This window comes from Ranitomeya variabilis, chromosome 1 (assembly GCF_051348905.1).
Source record: "Ranitomeya variabilis isolate aRanVar5 chromosome 1, aRanVar5.hap1, whole genome shotgun sequence".
NCBI classification, from domain to species: domain Eukaryota; kingdom Metazoa; phylum Chordata; class Amphibia; order Anura; family Dendrobatidae; genus Ranitomeya; species Ranitomeya variabilis.
The window spans coordinates 603,081,884-603,099,730 of record NC_135232.1 but is presented as its reverse complement, the minus strand read 5'-3'; the positions used below and the strand labels follow the sequence as shown (position 1 = coordinate 603,099,730).

Sequence of the window (17,847 nt, the reverse complement as noted above, 5' to 3'; positions counted from 1 at the left end):
ACTGAGAAGCTATAAGGGTGGAGATTCAATAGCATTGAGGAAGGGCATTGAAGAGCTGCCAGGATTGATGAGCGGAGATTCAACATCAGGGAGGAAGGACATTGAGAATCTGTCAGGATTGATGAGCGGAAATTCATCAGCAGGGAGGAAGGGCATTAAGGAGCTGTCTGGATTGATGGCCGGAGATTCAACAGCAGGGAAGAAGGGCATTGAGGAGCTGTCAGGATTCATGAGAGATTCAACAGCAGGGAGGAAGGGCATTGAGGAGCTACCAGGATTGATGAGTGGAGATTCAAAATCAGGGAGGAAGGGCATTGAGAAGCTGTCAGGATTGATGGCTGGAGATTCAACATCAGGGAGGAAGGGCATTGAGAAGCTGTCAGGATTGATGAGCAGAAATTCAACAGCAGGGAGGAAGGGCATTGAGGAGCTCTCAGGAATGATGACTGGAGATTCAGCATCAGGGAGGAAGGGCATTGAGGAGCTGTCAAGATTGATGGCTGGAGATTCAACATCAGGGAGGAAGGCCATTGAGGAGCTGTCAGGATTTATGGCCGGAGATTCAACATCAGGGAGGAAGGACATTGAGGAGCTGTCAATCAGGATTAATGTAAACTTTCTAGAAGAATTATTTAGCAATTCTGAGATTAGATTTTCAAAGTAAATACAACAGCCCCATCAGGTATAAAAGATCCCTGTAGTAATATACACATCTAGTGAGAAATCACCAAAGAAAATTAAATCTGTGTTATGATCGGTTGTAATATTAATAATAGCAACCTATTGTTCTCTGTTATCAGCCAACTGGGGAAAGGATCACTTTAGAACAGGTAAATGCTGGCATCTATTGCTCCCTGTTATCAGCTATTTCAGGCCAGGAAGTAAGGCTTCAGTCTGGCTGTAGGGGAAGTAAATATAATCAATTAGTCTCTGCTCGAGGCTGACTGCAGATAGCTCAATATAAGCTGTTTTCTCTGTTACCAGTCCCTTCAGGTTGGACAGGATCTGTGTGTGGGTCACCGGTCATAAGGGGCAGAGTGCTAGGGTATGTGTGCACGTTCAGGATTGCATCAGGATTTGGTCAGGATTTTACATCAGTATTTCTAAGCCAAAACCAGGAGTGGGTGATAAATGCTGACGTGGTGCATATGTTTCTATTATACTTTTCCTCTAATTGTTCCACTCCTGGTTTTGGCTTACAAATACTGATGTAAAATCCTGACCAAATCCTGATGCAATCCTGAATGTGGACACATACCCTTAGGGCTTGATAAGGCCACATTTGTGCTTGTGTCCGGGGTATTTTGGGTGCTGTTGAGGCGTCCAGGGAGCGGGCGAACCTTATAAAGAGTCTATTTTTGACCCGCGAGCGCGGAGCAGCTCTCGTTCCCTGTAAGCCTGCGAAAGACGACCATATGGAGCTGTGCTGCGAATCCCCTGAATGTGCACTTCAGCCTGTAACCTAAGCAGTGCCCGGGGGGTGGTATGCCAGCCAGCGCCACTCATCACATCTCCCGTTCCAGTCCATCTGCCCCGGGCCGGCCCTTTCTTGGCCACAGCGACTGCTCTCCTTCGGTACACGGGGAGAACTGGGAGGGTTTAATTTTTTTACTGGAGTCAGCGAAGATGCTATGCCCAGACCAGACAGCATTCCTTATAAAGGTATGGGGCGTGGAGCCACAGAAGCAGCAAAGCCGCGATACAGTAAATATAGAAACATCGTACTGTAGAGAAGAACTCCACCTACACCAGATACACCACTACTACCCCCATCATCATCGGTAGGGTCTCCATAGTACACAGCGACATAACATGGAGGACGATGGATGGCTCAGCTAGGAAAACCAATAGATCCATCTGTGCCAGTATGAACCCCGCCCAACCCAGCACACACCGCCTTATAATGTGCCCATCACCAACCTGTCTGAGAGCGAACACTATCACCGCTCCAGGCGGAAAAGCAAGAAAAGAAGTCGTGTAACCACCTCATCTACAAATATATCTATTATTTATCTATCTATCTATCTATCTATCTATCTATCTATCTATCTATCTATCATCTATCTATCTATCATCTATCTATTATTTATCTATTATCTATCCATTATCTATCTATTATCTGTATATCTATTATTTATCTATTTTCTATCTATCTATTATCTAGCTATCTGTTATCTATCTATCATCTATCTATTATCTATCTAATATATATTATATATCTATCATCTATTATCTAACCATCATCTATTTATCTATTATATATCTATTAGCTATCTATTATATATCTATCATCTATTATCTATCTATTATCTATCATCTATTATTTATCTATTATATCTATCATATATCTATCATCTATTATCTATCTATCTATTATCTATTGTATATTATCTATCTACTATGTATCTATCATTTATCTATTATCTACCTATTATCTATGTACAGTATCTGTCTATTATCTATCTATCTATCTATTATATATTATCTATATCTATTATCTACTATCTATCTATCTATCTATCATTTATCTATTTATCTATCTATCTATATATTATCTATTATCTACTGTATCTATCTTTTATCTATTATATATCTATTAGCTATCTATTATATATCTATTATCTATTATCTATCTATTATCTATCATCTATTATTTATCTATTATATATCTATCATATATCTATCATCTATCTATCTATTATCTATCTATTATCTATTGCATATTATCTATCTACTATGTATCTATCATTTATCTATTATCTACCTATTATCTACAGTATGTATCTGTCTATCATCTATCTATCTATTATATATTATCTACTATCTATCTATCTATCTATCTATCTATCTATCTATCTATCTATCTATCATTTATCTATTTATCTATCTATATATTATATATCTATTATCTATCTATCTTTTATCTATTATCTATCAATATATTATCTATCTATCTATCTATCTATCTATCTATCTATCTATCTATCTATCTATCTATCTATCCCATATCTATGTATCTATGTATTATCTATCTATCATCTATCCATCCTCCGTCACATACGTGTCCAGTACAGGTGTGAGATATTATATATCATCCTTACGTCAGATGGGTGAGGTCTGCAGTAAGATGAGACCTCCTGGGCTACCACCATTAGCTCAGATGCGGGCTATAGCCGTGCTCTGTATTGGCATTGTGGAGATCAGAATTTGGGATATTTGGGGTACTCATTACTCAGATTGGTGGATAAAAACTTCCAAAACCTCCCATTGATCTATTGAGCCATGGGACTTCCAGTTTTCTTTTTCTCAACCAAATTGGCCTCTGATTGAGACAATCAAGGGAACAAGTATAGCAGCTCTGTACTTATAATTGGATGCTGTCCCTGATGATGGAAACTTCTTTGGAAACAGGATACTCATTCCATCTACCCACAGAAAGATCTAATATAGCCAATTAGGCTAACAATGCAGCCGAAATTGATGACGGGTAATTGGGATTAATTTCAGTTGGGCATTATCATCTGACCTACCTGACTGTACTCTATGTTCTTAAAGTCGTCCCAGATTGGAAAAAAACATGGCTGCGTTCATCTTGCACCAGCACCACTTCTGCCCCCGGGTTGTAGAAGTTACTGGAGCTCAGTTTCAGTCAGTTAAAAAACTGTTTTTAGAGGAAAGCAGGGATGTTTTTTTTCTGAACTGGCCCTTTAGGAACCACCCAGTCATAGGAAGGTCTTTGTCTTTCAAAACACCCATTCTGCCTCTTTGATGAACCTCTGACGTATAGATAAATAAAGAGAGTGGACCCAAGATAAAGGTCACCATCAAAGGTGCATCAAAGACTTGACCAAGACTCAAAACCCCATCAAGGCTCATCCAACCCTTTTTATACTTTGGGGACTATAAGGGGCTGTAATACTCAATGTTAATAAAGGGTCCTTTCATTCCTGAAGATATTTTATTTCACATATAAAACAAAACTACATATGGGGGGCACATTTGCATTGATGTATATGGCAGATAGTAATGGTAAGGCACGGTATTGCAAGTAATAAAAAAAAAATTTATAAAAATATTTGAAGAAATTTTGTGCAAGAAATGGAAAAAATCTCTTATAATAGACAAGATGAGCTATGCAACATTATATAATATCAAATAGCAGTAAATTTGTAACAGTTTGTTCATTCCCTTTAAGTATGTAGTTTATAGGCCAAATTATTTGTGTCTAATAGCACATATAGCTATATAAAACAGAAACAAGGCATATTTAGGCACAAAATGCCAAGTCTAGCTATGAATGTGGGGTTATAAAAACCAGTGAGACAGAGATGCTGACCTAATTTAGGGATATTCTGAAAATCTGCCTAGCTGGCAGCTCTAGGGATGTGTGGCATGTGTCATTTAAGCTATTGCTGAGCCCGGAATACTGACCAGTCACATCATTCATCTCAGCAGAGTTTCCACATCTTAATGCGAGGAGAGCTATGATTGGTCGCTATTGCTAACCTCTTTGTGTAAAGGAATTGCAGCTCCATAGCAAATGTCTCCCTAAAAATGTTACAACATGATGCTAACCAGCTCCAATATAAGTCCCATTCACATGTGGCAGTTTTTCAAATGTGTAAAATGTACCTCTTTGACATCTATAAACCACTTAGAAGGTCACAATGACAAGTGACAATCAAAATGATATACAATCAAGAATATATTTTGAAAATACAGCTGAAAAGGGGCAGCACCACTTACCTGCCCAGGTCTGAATTTTTGGAGGATTTTCAGTCCTCTTTTGTGGCTTTGTTACTAAGGTTAGAATATATTTTGCCAACATTTGATATGATTTACCCCAAAATTAGCATTAATTTGCATATTTCATAACACAAAGCAATGATGGCACTAAGTGATGCAACTCTCTGTACTTAACCACTAAAGACCTAAAGACATGGATGAAACTGTAAGAATGATACCACTAAGGCTAAGCAAAAGAATAAATAAATGTCATAGTGAGAAAACCACCAATAAGCTAAAGGCTTCAGGTAAGTTATGATGCCTTTTAGTGACTCAAGGATGGGGTTTTGAACCACTAAAGGGTACCATAAGTTAGATTTGGGGGCCTTTATGTCCATTTTGGTTACATGAAGCTATGACATAAATAATAGGTATCTTTCTGGGTCTCTTTGTACCTCCAGTATCAGCTCCTCCATCTCAAACTGTCTTTGGGAAGCTTTGTCATCCTCAATAGGTTCATGGTATAGCAAGGCCAAGACTTCGTACTTCTTTAGGGCGGCCTTATAGTTTTTCAAGCTGATGTGGATGACTCTGTCCTCTCCGTCATACTCTGGGAAGTCAAGTCCATCCTCGGCCCGGGCACCCAGGTTGACCAAGGCGAGGCACAGAGCTGCCAAAGCCAGCCACAGCCCCTTCATCCTCTCGCACGTTCCAAACCAACAGGTAACGGTCCCAGTTTAAAGTTAACGTGGGGTAGGAGGATTGTACCAAAACCCCTTCTCGGTCCCCTTATAGGAATAGTTTCGGAAGGACAGGTATCTCCTCTGGCTTCTTGGTGAGGTCGCTCCACTCTTACTTTAGGGGTTTTGGGGACAGCTCCTCGAGCTGGTTGAGATGGAGGCGAGAGTCTGGGAACAAGTGGTGGTGGCTATCCCAGTGTGCACAGGCTGAAAAGCAAAGGGAAAATCTGACACCCAGTCCATAAATGAGGATGAGGGGGCTAGATAGGAGGAGGTCAAGAACTCGGGAGGGACATCCTATCCTAACAGGCTTGCCAGTCTGGACATTCGTCACTTGAACTCCCTCCTCTTGTAACCACTGTCTATATATGTCTACATGAGATCGGTCTCCTAATATACTATCAGTCCTCAAGTGTCTATTGCCAGAAGCAGGACAGGGGGGATAGAGGCAGCCAGACAAGTCAGCACACAGCCCGATATCAGGGTCTTCTTCATCAGAAACAGCCTGATAAGGCAGATTTGGTGGGATCTATTTACATGTTAGGATTATATATTATATTCTGTAGACTTCTTGACCACCACTCCGTAATAACTCTTTTAGAACACGGACCCCTGGTAGACTAACCCCTAGTGAGCAAACATGTGATTAATGGTTTTCCTGACATTACACCTTTAGGATGTCAAAGCTAAACCCCACAGATGTCTTCAAAATTTTAGGCGGTCCTGTCATGTTGACTTTCTTCATGGCTGCCTCCTTCCCCAAAACAAAACCTTACATGTTGGAAGGTTGCCCATGGTAATTCAGCTCAGCATCATTTACTTCAATATATAATTATATATGTACAACTGGTATAACCTGGGCATCTCCTGTATATAATTATATATGTGCAGCTGGTATAACCAGGGCATTTTCTGTATATAATAGATATGTACAGCTGGGAAAACATGAGCATGTCCTGTGTATAATTATATATCTACAGCTGGTATAACCTGGGCATCTCCTGTATATAATTATATATGTACAGCTGGTATAACCTGGGAATCTCCTGTATATATAATTGTATATGTTATATGAAAAGGAGAAACAAGGAGCCTAGAGTACAAATGTACAAAAATAGTTTATTTATAGAATAATTAAAATATAGGACATAAGGCAAAACAAGATGATAGAGATACCACGACAACACATAGAAGGGAACAGAAAAAAGGAACAACTCAACCTGTCCGCCCCCCAACACTAGATGTAATAACTGTAAAAGGCACAAATTGAGGATAAAAAGTAGTAAGTGCCGATATAGTACATAGTACTGGGAGGATGGGAAGCACAAAGCACATGGTGTAAGAACGCTGCTGTGTGACTATGCAAAGAACAATCTAAGGGCCAGTGCCCTGTATATTTATATAAAGACCCGCCACACAGCAATAAAAAGCAAAGGTGCCATGCTTACCACAGTGAAGGGAGGTGGATAGGAGAGGGTCCCACCGATGGAGGAGCCCCAACGCACGTTTCGCAGCGCTCAAACGCTGCTTTCTCAAGGGGCTTGAGAAAGCAGCGTTTGAGCGCTGTGAAACGTGCGTTGGTAAGCATGGCACCTTTGCTTTTTATTTTATTATTCTTACACCATGTGCTTTGTGCTTCCCATCCTCCCAGTACTATGTACTATATCGGCACTTACTACTTTTTATCCTCAATTTGTGCCTTTTACAGTTATTACATCTAGTGTTGGGGGGCGGACAGGTTGAGTTGTTCCTTTTTTCTGTTCCCTTCTATGTGTTGTCGTGGTATCTCTATCATCTTGTTTTGCCTTATGTCCTATATTTTAATTATTCTATAAATAAACTATTTTTGTACATTTGTACTCTAGGCTCCTTGTTTCTCCTTTTCATATAATGTTGCTGGAGCAATGAATTAAGCGCCCGGGTTATTATTAATTATCACACTTGTGTTTTCCTTTTCCCGGGTTTGGCTCATTATGGTTTCGTTTTTTTTGATATTAATAATTGTATATGTGCAGCTCATATAGACAGGTTTGAACTGAGGTGCCAGAATAAGCATACTGCCCAGCGCCAGCAGGTTGTGCGATGAGGCGATTTGTATTGACAACATACAATGCTGATTGTGTGGCTCTTTCACAAATGCCACATTACTTCTATATTATGCCAAGAAAACTTGATGGCGAGTACACCTAATGGAATTCGATATAGTGCTGGAAGAAGATGCGTTTCTAGGTCGGAAGGCAAGCAACAAGCTACTTGGGAAGAGCCGGTGGTTGACCTGAGTATGGTCAATGCTCATGAAGTGCCAGGACCAAAGCCGCAAAGATGTTTTGGGGCTGATGTCACTTGGTCGAAAGGGAAGATCAAAAGCTGCTGAGATATCATAATGATTGGAACTTGGAATGTACGAACCATGAACCAAGGCAAACGCAACATTGTCAAAACTGAAATAGATAGAACAGGATTCAACTTACTCATAATAAGCCAATTAAGATGGACGCAGTACGGACATTTTCAGTCAAACGAACATTGGGCCTACTATTCTGTCAACGATATCTGAAGATGAAACAATGTAGCTTTTATTTTCAACTGAAGATTGGCCGGCCCTGTCCTGAACTAAAATGCAGTCAGTGATAGAGTCATCGTGATACAATAAGAAGAAGTATCAAGCCATGTCACAGTTATACAAGTCTACTCACCAACAACAGATGCTGAGGAGGAGGACGAAGAGCTATTCTACGATCAAGTTGAAGAGGAAATCATCAAATTGCCAAAATTAAGACTTATTCATTATAATGGGAGACTTACACATGCTAAAGTGAGCCATGACAAACATGGAACCGTTGTTGGAAACTCTTTACTTGGCGAATGGAACGAGGCTGGAAAAAGAATCATTGACTTTAGTATGACAAATCTATTGTCCATCATGAAGACCTTCTTCCAAAATCACAAATGAAGACTCTACAAATGGACATCACCGAATGGGGCTTATAAGAATCAGACTGACCACAGTGGGGAAAAAAAAGTATTTAGTCAGCCACCAATTGTGCAAGTTCTTCCACTTAAAAAGATGAGAGACGCCTGTAATTGACATCATAGGTAGATCACAATTATAAGAGTCAAAATGAGAAAACAAATCCTAAAAATCACCTTGTCTGATTTGGCAAGATTTATTTAGCAAATTATGGTGGAAAATAAGTATTTGGTCATTAACAAAAGTTCATCTCAATATTTGGTTATATATCCTTTTTTGCCAATGACAGAGGTCAAACATTTTCTGTAAGTCTTCACAAGGTTGGCACACACTGTTGGTGGTATGTTGGCCCATTTCTCCATGCAGATCTCCACTAAAGCAATGATATTTTGGGCCTATCGCTGGGCAACACGGACTTTCAACTCCCTCCAAAGGTTTTCTATGGGGTTGAGATCTGGAGACTGGCTAGGCCACTCCAGGACCTTCATATGCTTCTTATGAAGCCACTCCTTCGCTGCCCTGGCGGTGTGCTTGGGATCATTATCATGCTGAACGACCCATCACCCATCTACATTTCATCTTCAATGCCCTTACTGATGGAAGGAGGTTTGCACTCAAAATCTCACGATACATGGCCCCATTCATTCTTTCATGTACACGGATCAGTCCTGGTCCATTTGCAGAGAAACAACCCCATAGCATGATGTTGCCACCCCCATGCTTCACAGTAGGTATGGTGTTCTTTGGATGCAACTCAGCATTCTGTCTCCTCCAAACACGATGAGTTTTGTTTTTACCAAACAGTTCTACTTTGGCTTCATCAGACCATATAACATTCTCCCAATACTCTTCTGGATAATTCAAATTCTCTCTATCAAACTTCAGATGGGCACAGGCATGTACTGCTTAAGCAGGGGGACACATCTGGCACTGCAGGATCTGAGTCCCTGGCGGCGTAATGTGTTACTGATGGTAGCCTTTGTTACGGTGGTCCCAGCTCTATGCAGGTCCTTCCCTAGGTCCCCCCTGTGGTTCTGGGATTTTTGCTCACTGTTCTTGTGATCTTTTTGACCCCACGTGGTGAGAACTTTTGTGGAGCCCCAGATCGAGGGAGATTACCAGTGGTCTTGTATGTCTTCCATTTTCTCATTTTTGCTCCCACAGTTGATTTCATTTCACCGAGCTGCTTGCCTATTGCAGATTCAGTCTTCCCAGCCTGGTGCAGGGCTACAATTTTGTTTCTGGTGTCTTTCGACAGCTCTTTGGTCTTCACCATAGCGGAGTTTGGAGTGTGACAGTTTGAGGTTGTGGACAGGTGGCTTTTATACTGATAACAAGTACAAACAGGTACCATTACTACAGATACTTCTTCCTAAAGAAGAAGTTACAGGTCTGTCAAAAATGAAGTCATCGATCAAAGATTAGTCAAGTTGCACAAATGAACTAGAGAACAGGCCATTTCCAACTTCAATTTGATGAACATACTTGAAGTTTTTTGGAACTAAAGATCACTGAAGAAAGACAAATGGCAAAAGCAAAAGGAGGTAGCAAGCAGGACGCAGACAACATCAGTAAAAGACTAAAGAGAGCTATTCGAGCAGACAAAGAATTTATTACCAAAAGATATGTACAGAGATAGAACATCTGAGGGGCAAGACAAGGGAGGCATAGCTAAAGATCAAAGATGTAAGATGAAAATTTCAACCAAGAGTGGAAATGTTAAAAGACACCAAGGAGAACAAACTCAAAAAATCAAGGAAAGATGGAAAGAGTACACAGAGCACCTCTACAAGAACGACTCAGTGAAACGAGAAGAAACTGATACTGGAATTCATAGGAAGCCAAACATCCTGAAAGACGGAGTCATTGCTACGATAAAGCTTCTGTAAAACTAAAGTGCATGAATGTGACAATATTCCAATAGAGCTAAAGAAGTCTTCTGTAGCAGCAGTTGATGTCATCACATGCCTGTGTCACAGATATGCACAACCAGTAAACGGCCCAAGGACAGCACAAGATCTATGTTTATTCCTATTCCGAAGAATGGAGATGCTATCGACTGTGAAAACTATTGGAAAATTGCGCTCATACCTCATGCCAGCAAAATACTACTGAAGATCCTACAAAGAAAGTTAGGCAGGAGTCACACTAAATGTATGAAAAATCGGTCCGAGTCTCCACCTTCTGTATGGTTCTCTACGCAGGCATCCGGACAAGTTTTATCGGTACTGTCGGATGGGCTCTCTACATTTGACCTTCTTTTGGAGGATGTGTGACCTGGCCTGACTTTCAAGGACTCAAAGATGCGCAAATATATTTTGGCAGAGAAGCGGATTTACTTACACTATGGTATGTATTCATCCTTTATTTGTGGTATATTAAATGGAATTATCTTTTTTAAAATCCCGCTCCAGCCATATGTTTAGAAAAAATATTGTGTGAATGTTTATGGCATCTTACTTCAATTACTTAACCACATTTTTTCATTTTCACTCCCTGATGTTTGACAAAATGAACTGCATGCAGCATGTAATAGCGTTGTCTTTTGTTCACACAGGGCTTAGTTTGCTATGTTACATACTTTTATGATGGATTACACTGTTCATATTATGCGAGGAGAAGTTTTCTACTGAATTTGTGTTTGTTTGTTGTTAATTTTAGATTTCTATCCACCTGTCTCTCCTATGCGGCACTTCATCTGGAGTTTCTGATTGGGAAATCGACCATCTCAAGCATTGTACGTTCCACTTGTACAGAAATATGGGCTCGCCTTCATAATTCTGTAATGCCTGAGTCCCAAAAAGAATACAGGCTGTGGATAGCCTGTGACTTTGAGCAAGCATGCCAGTTCCCCAACTGCCTAGGATCCCTAGATGGAAAGCACATTCGTGTTCGTAAGCCGCCACACTCAGGGTCCCAATATTACAATCAGGGCCGCCATCAGGGCATTACAACCGTTACTGCTGTATGGGGCCCGGTCAGCAGCTGCACACAGAGGGGCCCCCAGATCCGGGGCCCCACTGTTGTGCTTCTACTGACCGGGCCCCATCATGCACTAAAATACTGTGCACTGCGGCGCACATGTCGGCGCTGGGGCCCGGGAGCCGTTTTGGAGCTGTGCACGGCCGTCTTACCTAGTCGGCTGCGCAGCTCCTGCTCGGCTGTAGCTAGAATGTATGGGCTCCCTGCAGATCCTGACTACAGCCCATACATTCTAGCAATCTCAGTAGTGAATGTGCTAGAATGTATGGGCTCCTGTCAGGTCCTCTCAGCAGCCCATACATTCTAGCTGCTGCTTCACTGCTGGAAACACTAGACGCCCCGGAACGACTGAGGTAAGTATAAAAAACATTTTTATTTTTGTTTTTTTAAATGGGTGAGGTGGGGGGGAGTGAGACTGCAGATGATGAAGTGTGTTTGAGGGGGCACTGCACATGATGAAATGCATACCTCCCAACCATCCCAGATCCAGCGGGACTGTCCCAATTTTGACAGTCAGCCCCGCAATCCTGGGCGGGACATTAGTTTTCCCGCACTGGTTGGGAGGTGTGTACATCACCCGGCAGGGCCGTATCACATGCCTAGGGCGGGGACAATGCAGGGGGCGGCACCTGAGCAAGGTTTATTGTTTTTTTTTTTTAAAAAGCTGGGTCACCTCATACAGGGGGGGGGGAAATATGAGCCATGCATACAGGAGGAGAAAATATGAGCCATCCATACGGGGGGGGGGGAAATATGAGCCATGCATACAGGAAGGGGGAATATGAGCCATGCATACAGGAAGGGGGGTCATTATACAGTATGGAGCACTATGTGTGGCCATTATACAGTATGGAGCACTATGTGTGGCCATTATACAGTATGGAGCACTGGGTGGCCATTATACACTATGGAGCATCATGTGTGGCCATTATACAGTATGGAGCACTGGGTGGCCATTATACACTATGGAGCATCATGTGTGGCCATTATACAGTATGGGGCATCATGTGCGGCCATTATACAGTATGGAGCATCATGTGTGGCCATTATACAGTATGGGGCATCATGTGTGGCCATTATACAGTATGGAGCACTGTGTGGCCATTATACAGTATGGAGCATCATGTGTGGCCAATATACAGTATGGGGCACTGTGTGGCCAATATACAGTATGGGGCATCCTGTGTGGCCATTATACAGTATGGAGCATCATGTGTGGCCATTATACAGTATGGGGCATCATGTGTGGCCATTATACAGTATGGAGCATCATGTGGCCATTATACAGTATGGAGCATCATGTGTGGCCAATGGCCATTATACAGTATGGAACATCATATGTGGTCGTTATACAGTATTGAGCATCATGTGGGATCATTATACAGTATGGAGCACTATGTGTGGCCATTATACAGTATGGAGCACTATGTGTGGCCATTATACAGTATGGAGCATCATGTGTGGCCATTATACAGTATGGAGCATCATGTGTGGCCATTATACAGTATGGGGCATCATGTGCGGCCATTATACAGTATGGAGCACTATGTGTGGCCATTATACAGTATGGAGCACTATGTGTGGCCATTATACAGTATGGAGCATCATGTGTGGCCATTATACAGTATGGAGCACTGTGTGGCCATTATACAGTATGGAGCACTGTGTGGCCAATATACAGTATGGGGCACTGTGTGGCCAATATACAGTATGGGGCATCCTGTGTGGCCATTATACAGTATGGAGCATCATGTGGCCATTATACAGTATGGAGCATCATGTGTGGCCAATGGCCAATATACAGTATGGGGCACTGTGTGGCCATTATACAGTATGGAGCACTGTGTGGCCATTATACAGTATGGAGCACTGTGTGGCCAATATACAGTATGGGGCACTGTGTGGCCAATATACAGTATGGAGCATCATGTGTGGCCAATGGCCATTATACAGTATGGAACATCATATGTGGTCGTTATACAGTATTGAGCATCATGTGGGATCATTATACAGTATGGAGCACTATGTGTGGCCATTATACAGTATGGAGCATCATGTGTGGCCATTATACAGTAAGGAGCATCATGTGTGGCCATTATACAGTACGCAGCATCATGTGTGGCCATTATACAGTATGGAGCATCATGTTGCCATTATACAGTATGGGGCATCATGTGTGGCCATTATACAGTATAGATGTTAGGGGTCGAGTTCCCGCCTCCGCACAGGGGGAATCTCGGGCCATCTCCGCTGCGGTCTCCCATTCTTCTCCTGCCGCAGTGGAGCCTGCTCAGCGGAGACGTCGGTCCCAGCGTCTTGCTCAGTCCCACTCTGTACAAAGAGTTACTGCTGCTTTTCCTGCTTCTGCCATTGAAGTCAGTGCTGGGCAGCGGCGAGCAGACGCTTCTGGGACTAAGTCCTGCTCTTCTCGTTCTGAGCATGCCCTGAGTAAGATCTCTCAGTGGAGATCGAGGGTCACATGGTCAGATACTGCAGCTAAGTCCATTGGTCCCTTCAGGAAGGTCCTGTAGGTGCTAGGACTAAGTCCTGCTTTGCACACACTGAGCATGCCCAGGGCAAGATCTCTCAGTGGAGATTTAGGGTCACATGCTCAGGTATGGCAGTCTCTCATTGGTCCTTCTAGGAAGGTCTTTTTCTTGCTGCAGCTATATAGGGCTCGCATGGCCGCACGGCCATGCGCTAGTGTCAATTCATATATGTGCTTTGCGCCAGTGTGGTTATGCATGAGTGTGTTCAGGGACCCGGCTGAAATAAGCCCCTAGAATACCGGCACCTCCGGTGAGGAGATTGTATGAGTGTGTTCAGGGACCCGGCTGAAATAAGCCCCTAGAATACCGGCTTCTCCGGTGAGGAGATTGCATGTTGCATAACCACTGACTACTATCAGCTTGGCAGTAAGCTTGTGCTCCTGTGAGGCTAACAGGGCGCAGTGCTTCCCCTTTCATGGCTATTCTGTGGAGTAACAGAGCTAGTCTATACCGCCAAACAGTGCCGCCATTCGCTAGCAGCAGGTTCCTCCTGCACGGTGGACCCCGGGCTGCGAACGCACCCATTATAATAAACATCTCTATTTACTCGGTGCGTTCCGCTAGCCCTAACAATGGAGCATCATGTGTGGCCATTATACAGTATGGAGTATCATGTGTGGCCATTATACAGTATGGAGCACTGTGTGGCCATTATACAGTATGGAGCACTGTGTGGCCAATATACAGTATGGAGCATCATGTGTGGCCATTATACAGTATGGGGCACTGTGTGGCCAATATACAGTATGGAGCATCCTGTGTGGCCATTATACAGTATGGAGCATAATGTGGCCATTATACAGTATGGAGCATTATGTGTGGCCATTATACAGTTCGAAGCATCATGTGGGGCTATTATACAGTATGGAGCATAATGTGGCCAATGGCCATTATACAGTATGGAGCGTCATGTGTGGCCATTATACATTATGGAGCATCATGTGGCCATTATACAGTATGGACATCATGTGGCCATTATACAGTATGGAGCATCATGTGTGGCCATTATACAGTATGCAGCATCACGTGGGCCCATTATACTGTATGGAGCATCACGTGGGGCCAGTACACTGTACGCAGAATCATTTGGGGCCATTATACAGTATGGAGCGTCATGTGTGGCCATTATACAGTATGGAGCGTCATGTGTGGCCATTATACAGTATGGAGCGTCATGTGTGGCCATTATACAGTATAGAGCGTCATGTGTGGCCATATTTTTTTTTGTTTATACTGTAATTATTGTTTGCGAAACATTGTGTATTATGATCTGGTGACCTTGGAGCCGCATGAAGCTTTCTCTGGAGTCGGTGGAACCTGTACTGACCGCAAATCCTGAACTAACACCGCAACTAGAAGTAGCCGTGGGGTGTGCCTAACATACCCTAGACACCTCGACACAGCCGGAGGACTAAATACCCCTATAGATGGAAATAGGAATGCTACCTTGCCTCAGAGCAGACCCCCAAAGGATAGGCAGCCCCCCACGAATAATGACTGTGAGTAGGAGAAGAATAGACACACGCAGGTAGAAAACAGGATTTAGCAAAAGAGGCCACTCTAGCTAAATAGGAAAGGATAGGACAGATTACTAGGCGGTCAGTATTAAAACCCTTCCAAAAATATCCACAGCAGATAATACAAAAAGTTCCACAATCTAACTAAAGACATGGAATGTATATCTGCCACTCCAGAGAATCCAACAAGACTGAGAAAATACTGACACAATCTAAGCTGGACAAGAAAACACAAAGAATAGCACTGAATTGTGAAGCACACAACATGTGTGCCACAGGAAAAAAAAACAGACACTTATCTTTGCAGATTTGGCAGAAAGGCAGGAGGAACCAGGCAGAGGTCCTACACCTCCCAACAACAATTGACAACTGGCAAGGACTAATGAATCCTGCACACCTAAATACCCCAGTCAGAACTGCAATCAGCAGATACACCTGACCAGGACTGCAACTCAGGGGCAACTGCATTACCACCTACAACCACCGGAGGGAGCCCAAAAGCAGAATTCACAACAGTACCCCCCCTTGAGGAGGGGTCACCGAACCCTCAGGACGAGCCAGATGAAAAGCATGAACCAAATCAGCAGCATGGACATCAAAACCCAAGAATTATCCTCCTGGCCATAACCCTTCCATTTGACAAGGTACTGAAGCCTCCGCCTCGAAAAACGAGAATCCAAAATCTTCTCAACCACATACTCCAACTCCGCATCAACCAAAACAGGGGCCGGAGGATCAACAGAGGGAACAACGGGCACCACATATTTCCGCAATAAAGATCTATGGAAGACATTATGGATAGCAAAAGAGGCCGGAAGCGCCAATCGAAAAGACACCGGATTAATAATCTCAGAAATCTTATAAGGACCAATAAACCGAGGCTTAAACTTAGGGGAAGAGACCTTCATAGGAACATGACGGGAAGACAACCAAACCAAATCCCCAACCCGAAGCCGGGAACCAACACACCGACGACCGTTAGCAAAACGTTGAGCCTCCTCCTGAGACAACACCAAATTGTCCACCACATGAGCCCAAATCTACTGCAACCTGTCAACCACAGAATCCACACCAGGACAGTCAGAAGGCTCAACCTGCCCAGAAGAAAAACGAGGATGAAAACCAAAATTACAAAAAAAAACCCAAAGCGAAACCAAAGTAGCCGAACTAGCCCGATTATTAAGGGCAAACTCGGCCAATGGCAAAAAGGCCACCCAATCATCCTGATCGGCAGACACCAAAGCATCTCAAATAAGTCTCCAAAGTCTGATTAGTTCGCTCGGTCTGGCCATTTGTCTGAGGATGAAATGCAGAAGAAAAAGACAAATCAATGCCCAGCCTAGCACAAAAGGCCCGCCAAAACCTAGAAACAAACTGGGAACCTCTGTCAGACACAATATTCTCCGGAATACCATGCAAACGAACCACATGCTGAAAAAGCAATGGAACCAACTCTGAAGAGGAAAGCAATTTAGGCAAAGGCACCAAATGAACCACCTTAGAAAACCGGTCACAAACAACCCAGATAACCGACATCCTCTGGGAAACCGGAAGATCCGAAATAAAATCCATAGAAATATGCGTCCAGGGCCTCTCAGGGACCGGCAATGGCAAAAGTAACCCACTAGCACGGGAACAACAAGGCTTGGCCCGCGCACAAGTCCCACAGGACTGCACAAAAGAACGCACATCACGTGACAACGAAGGCCACCAAAAGGACCAACCAACCAAATCTCTGGTACCAAAAATACCAGGATGACCAGCCAACACAGAACAGTGAACCTCAGAAATCACTCTACTAGTCCATCTGTCAGGAACAAACAATTTCCCCACAGGACAGCGGTCAGGTCTATCAGCCTGAAATTCCTGAAGAACCCGCCGTAAATCAGGGGAAATAGCAGAAAGGACCACCCCTTCTTTCAGAATGCCGACCGGTTCAAGGACCTCAGGAGAATCAGGCAAAAAACTCCTAGAAAGAGCATCAGCCTTAATATTCTTAGAACCCGGAAGATACGAAACCACGAAATCAAAACGGGAAAAAAACAAGGACCATCGAGCCTGTCTAGGACTCAGCCGTTTGGCAGACTCGAGGTAAATCAAATACTTATGATCGGTCAGGACCACAATACGGTGCTTAGCTCCCTCAAGCCAATGTCGCCACTCCTCAAACGCCCACTTCATAGCCAACAACTCCCGATTGCCGACATCATAATTGCGTTCAGCAGGCGAAAACTTGCAGGAGAAGAAGGCACACGGTTTCATCAAAGAACCAACAGAATCCCTCTGAGACAAAACGGCCCCTGCCCCAATCTCAGAAGCATCAATCTCAACCTGAAACGGAAGAGAAACATCTGGTTGGCGCA

General features: G+C 43.2%; 1 protein-coding gene across 1 annotated transcript in view; it reads right to left on the bottom strand.

Annotated features, from left to right (window-relative positions):
• The window catches only part of CASQ1 (calsequestrin 1), a 72,833-nt gene extending 67,026 nt beyond the window's left edge, over positions 1–5,807 (bottom strand). The window contains exon 1 of the mRNA XM_077259323.1: positions 5,181–5,807. Coding sequence (XP_077115438.1) covers positions 5,181–5,423 — 243 coding nt within the window. The 5' untranslated portion in view covers positions 5,424–5,807. The remainder of the gene's footprint in view (positions 1–5,180) is intronic.
• Positions 5,808–17,847: the final 12,040 nt, after the last annotated feature.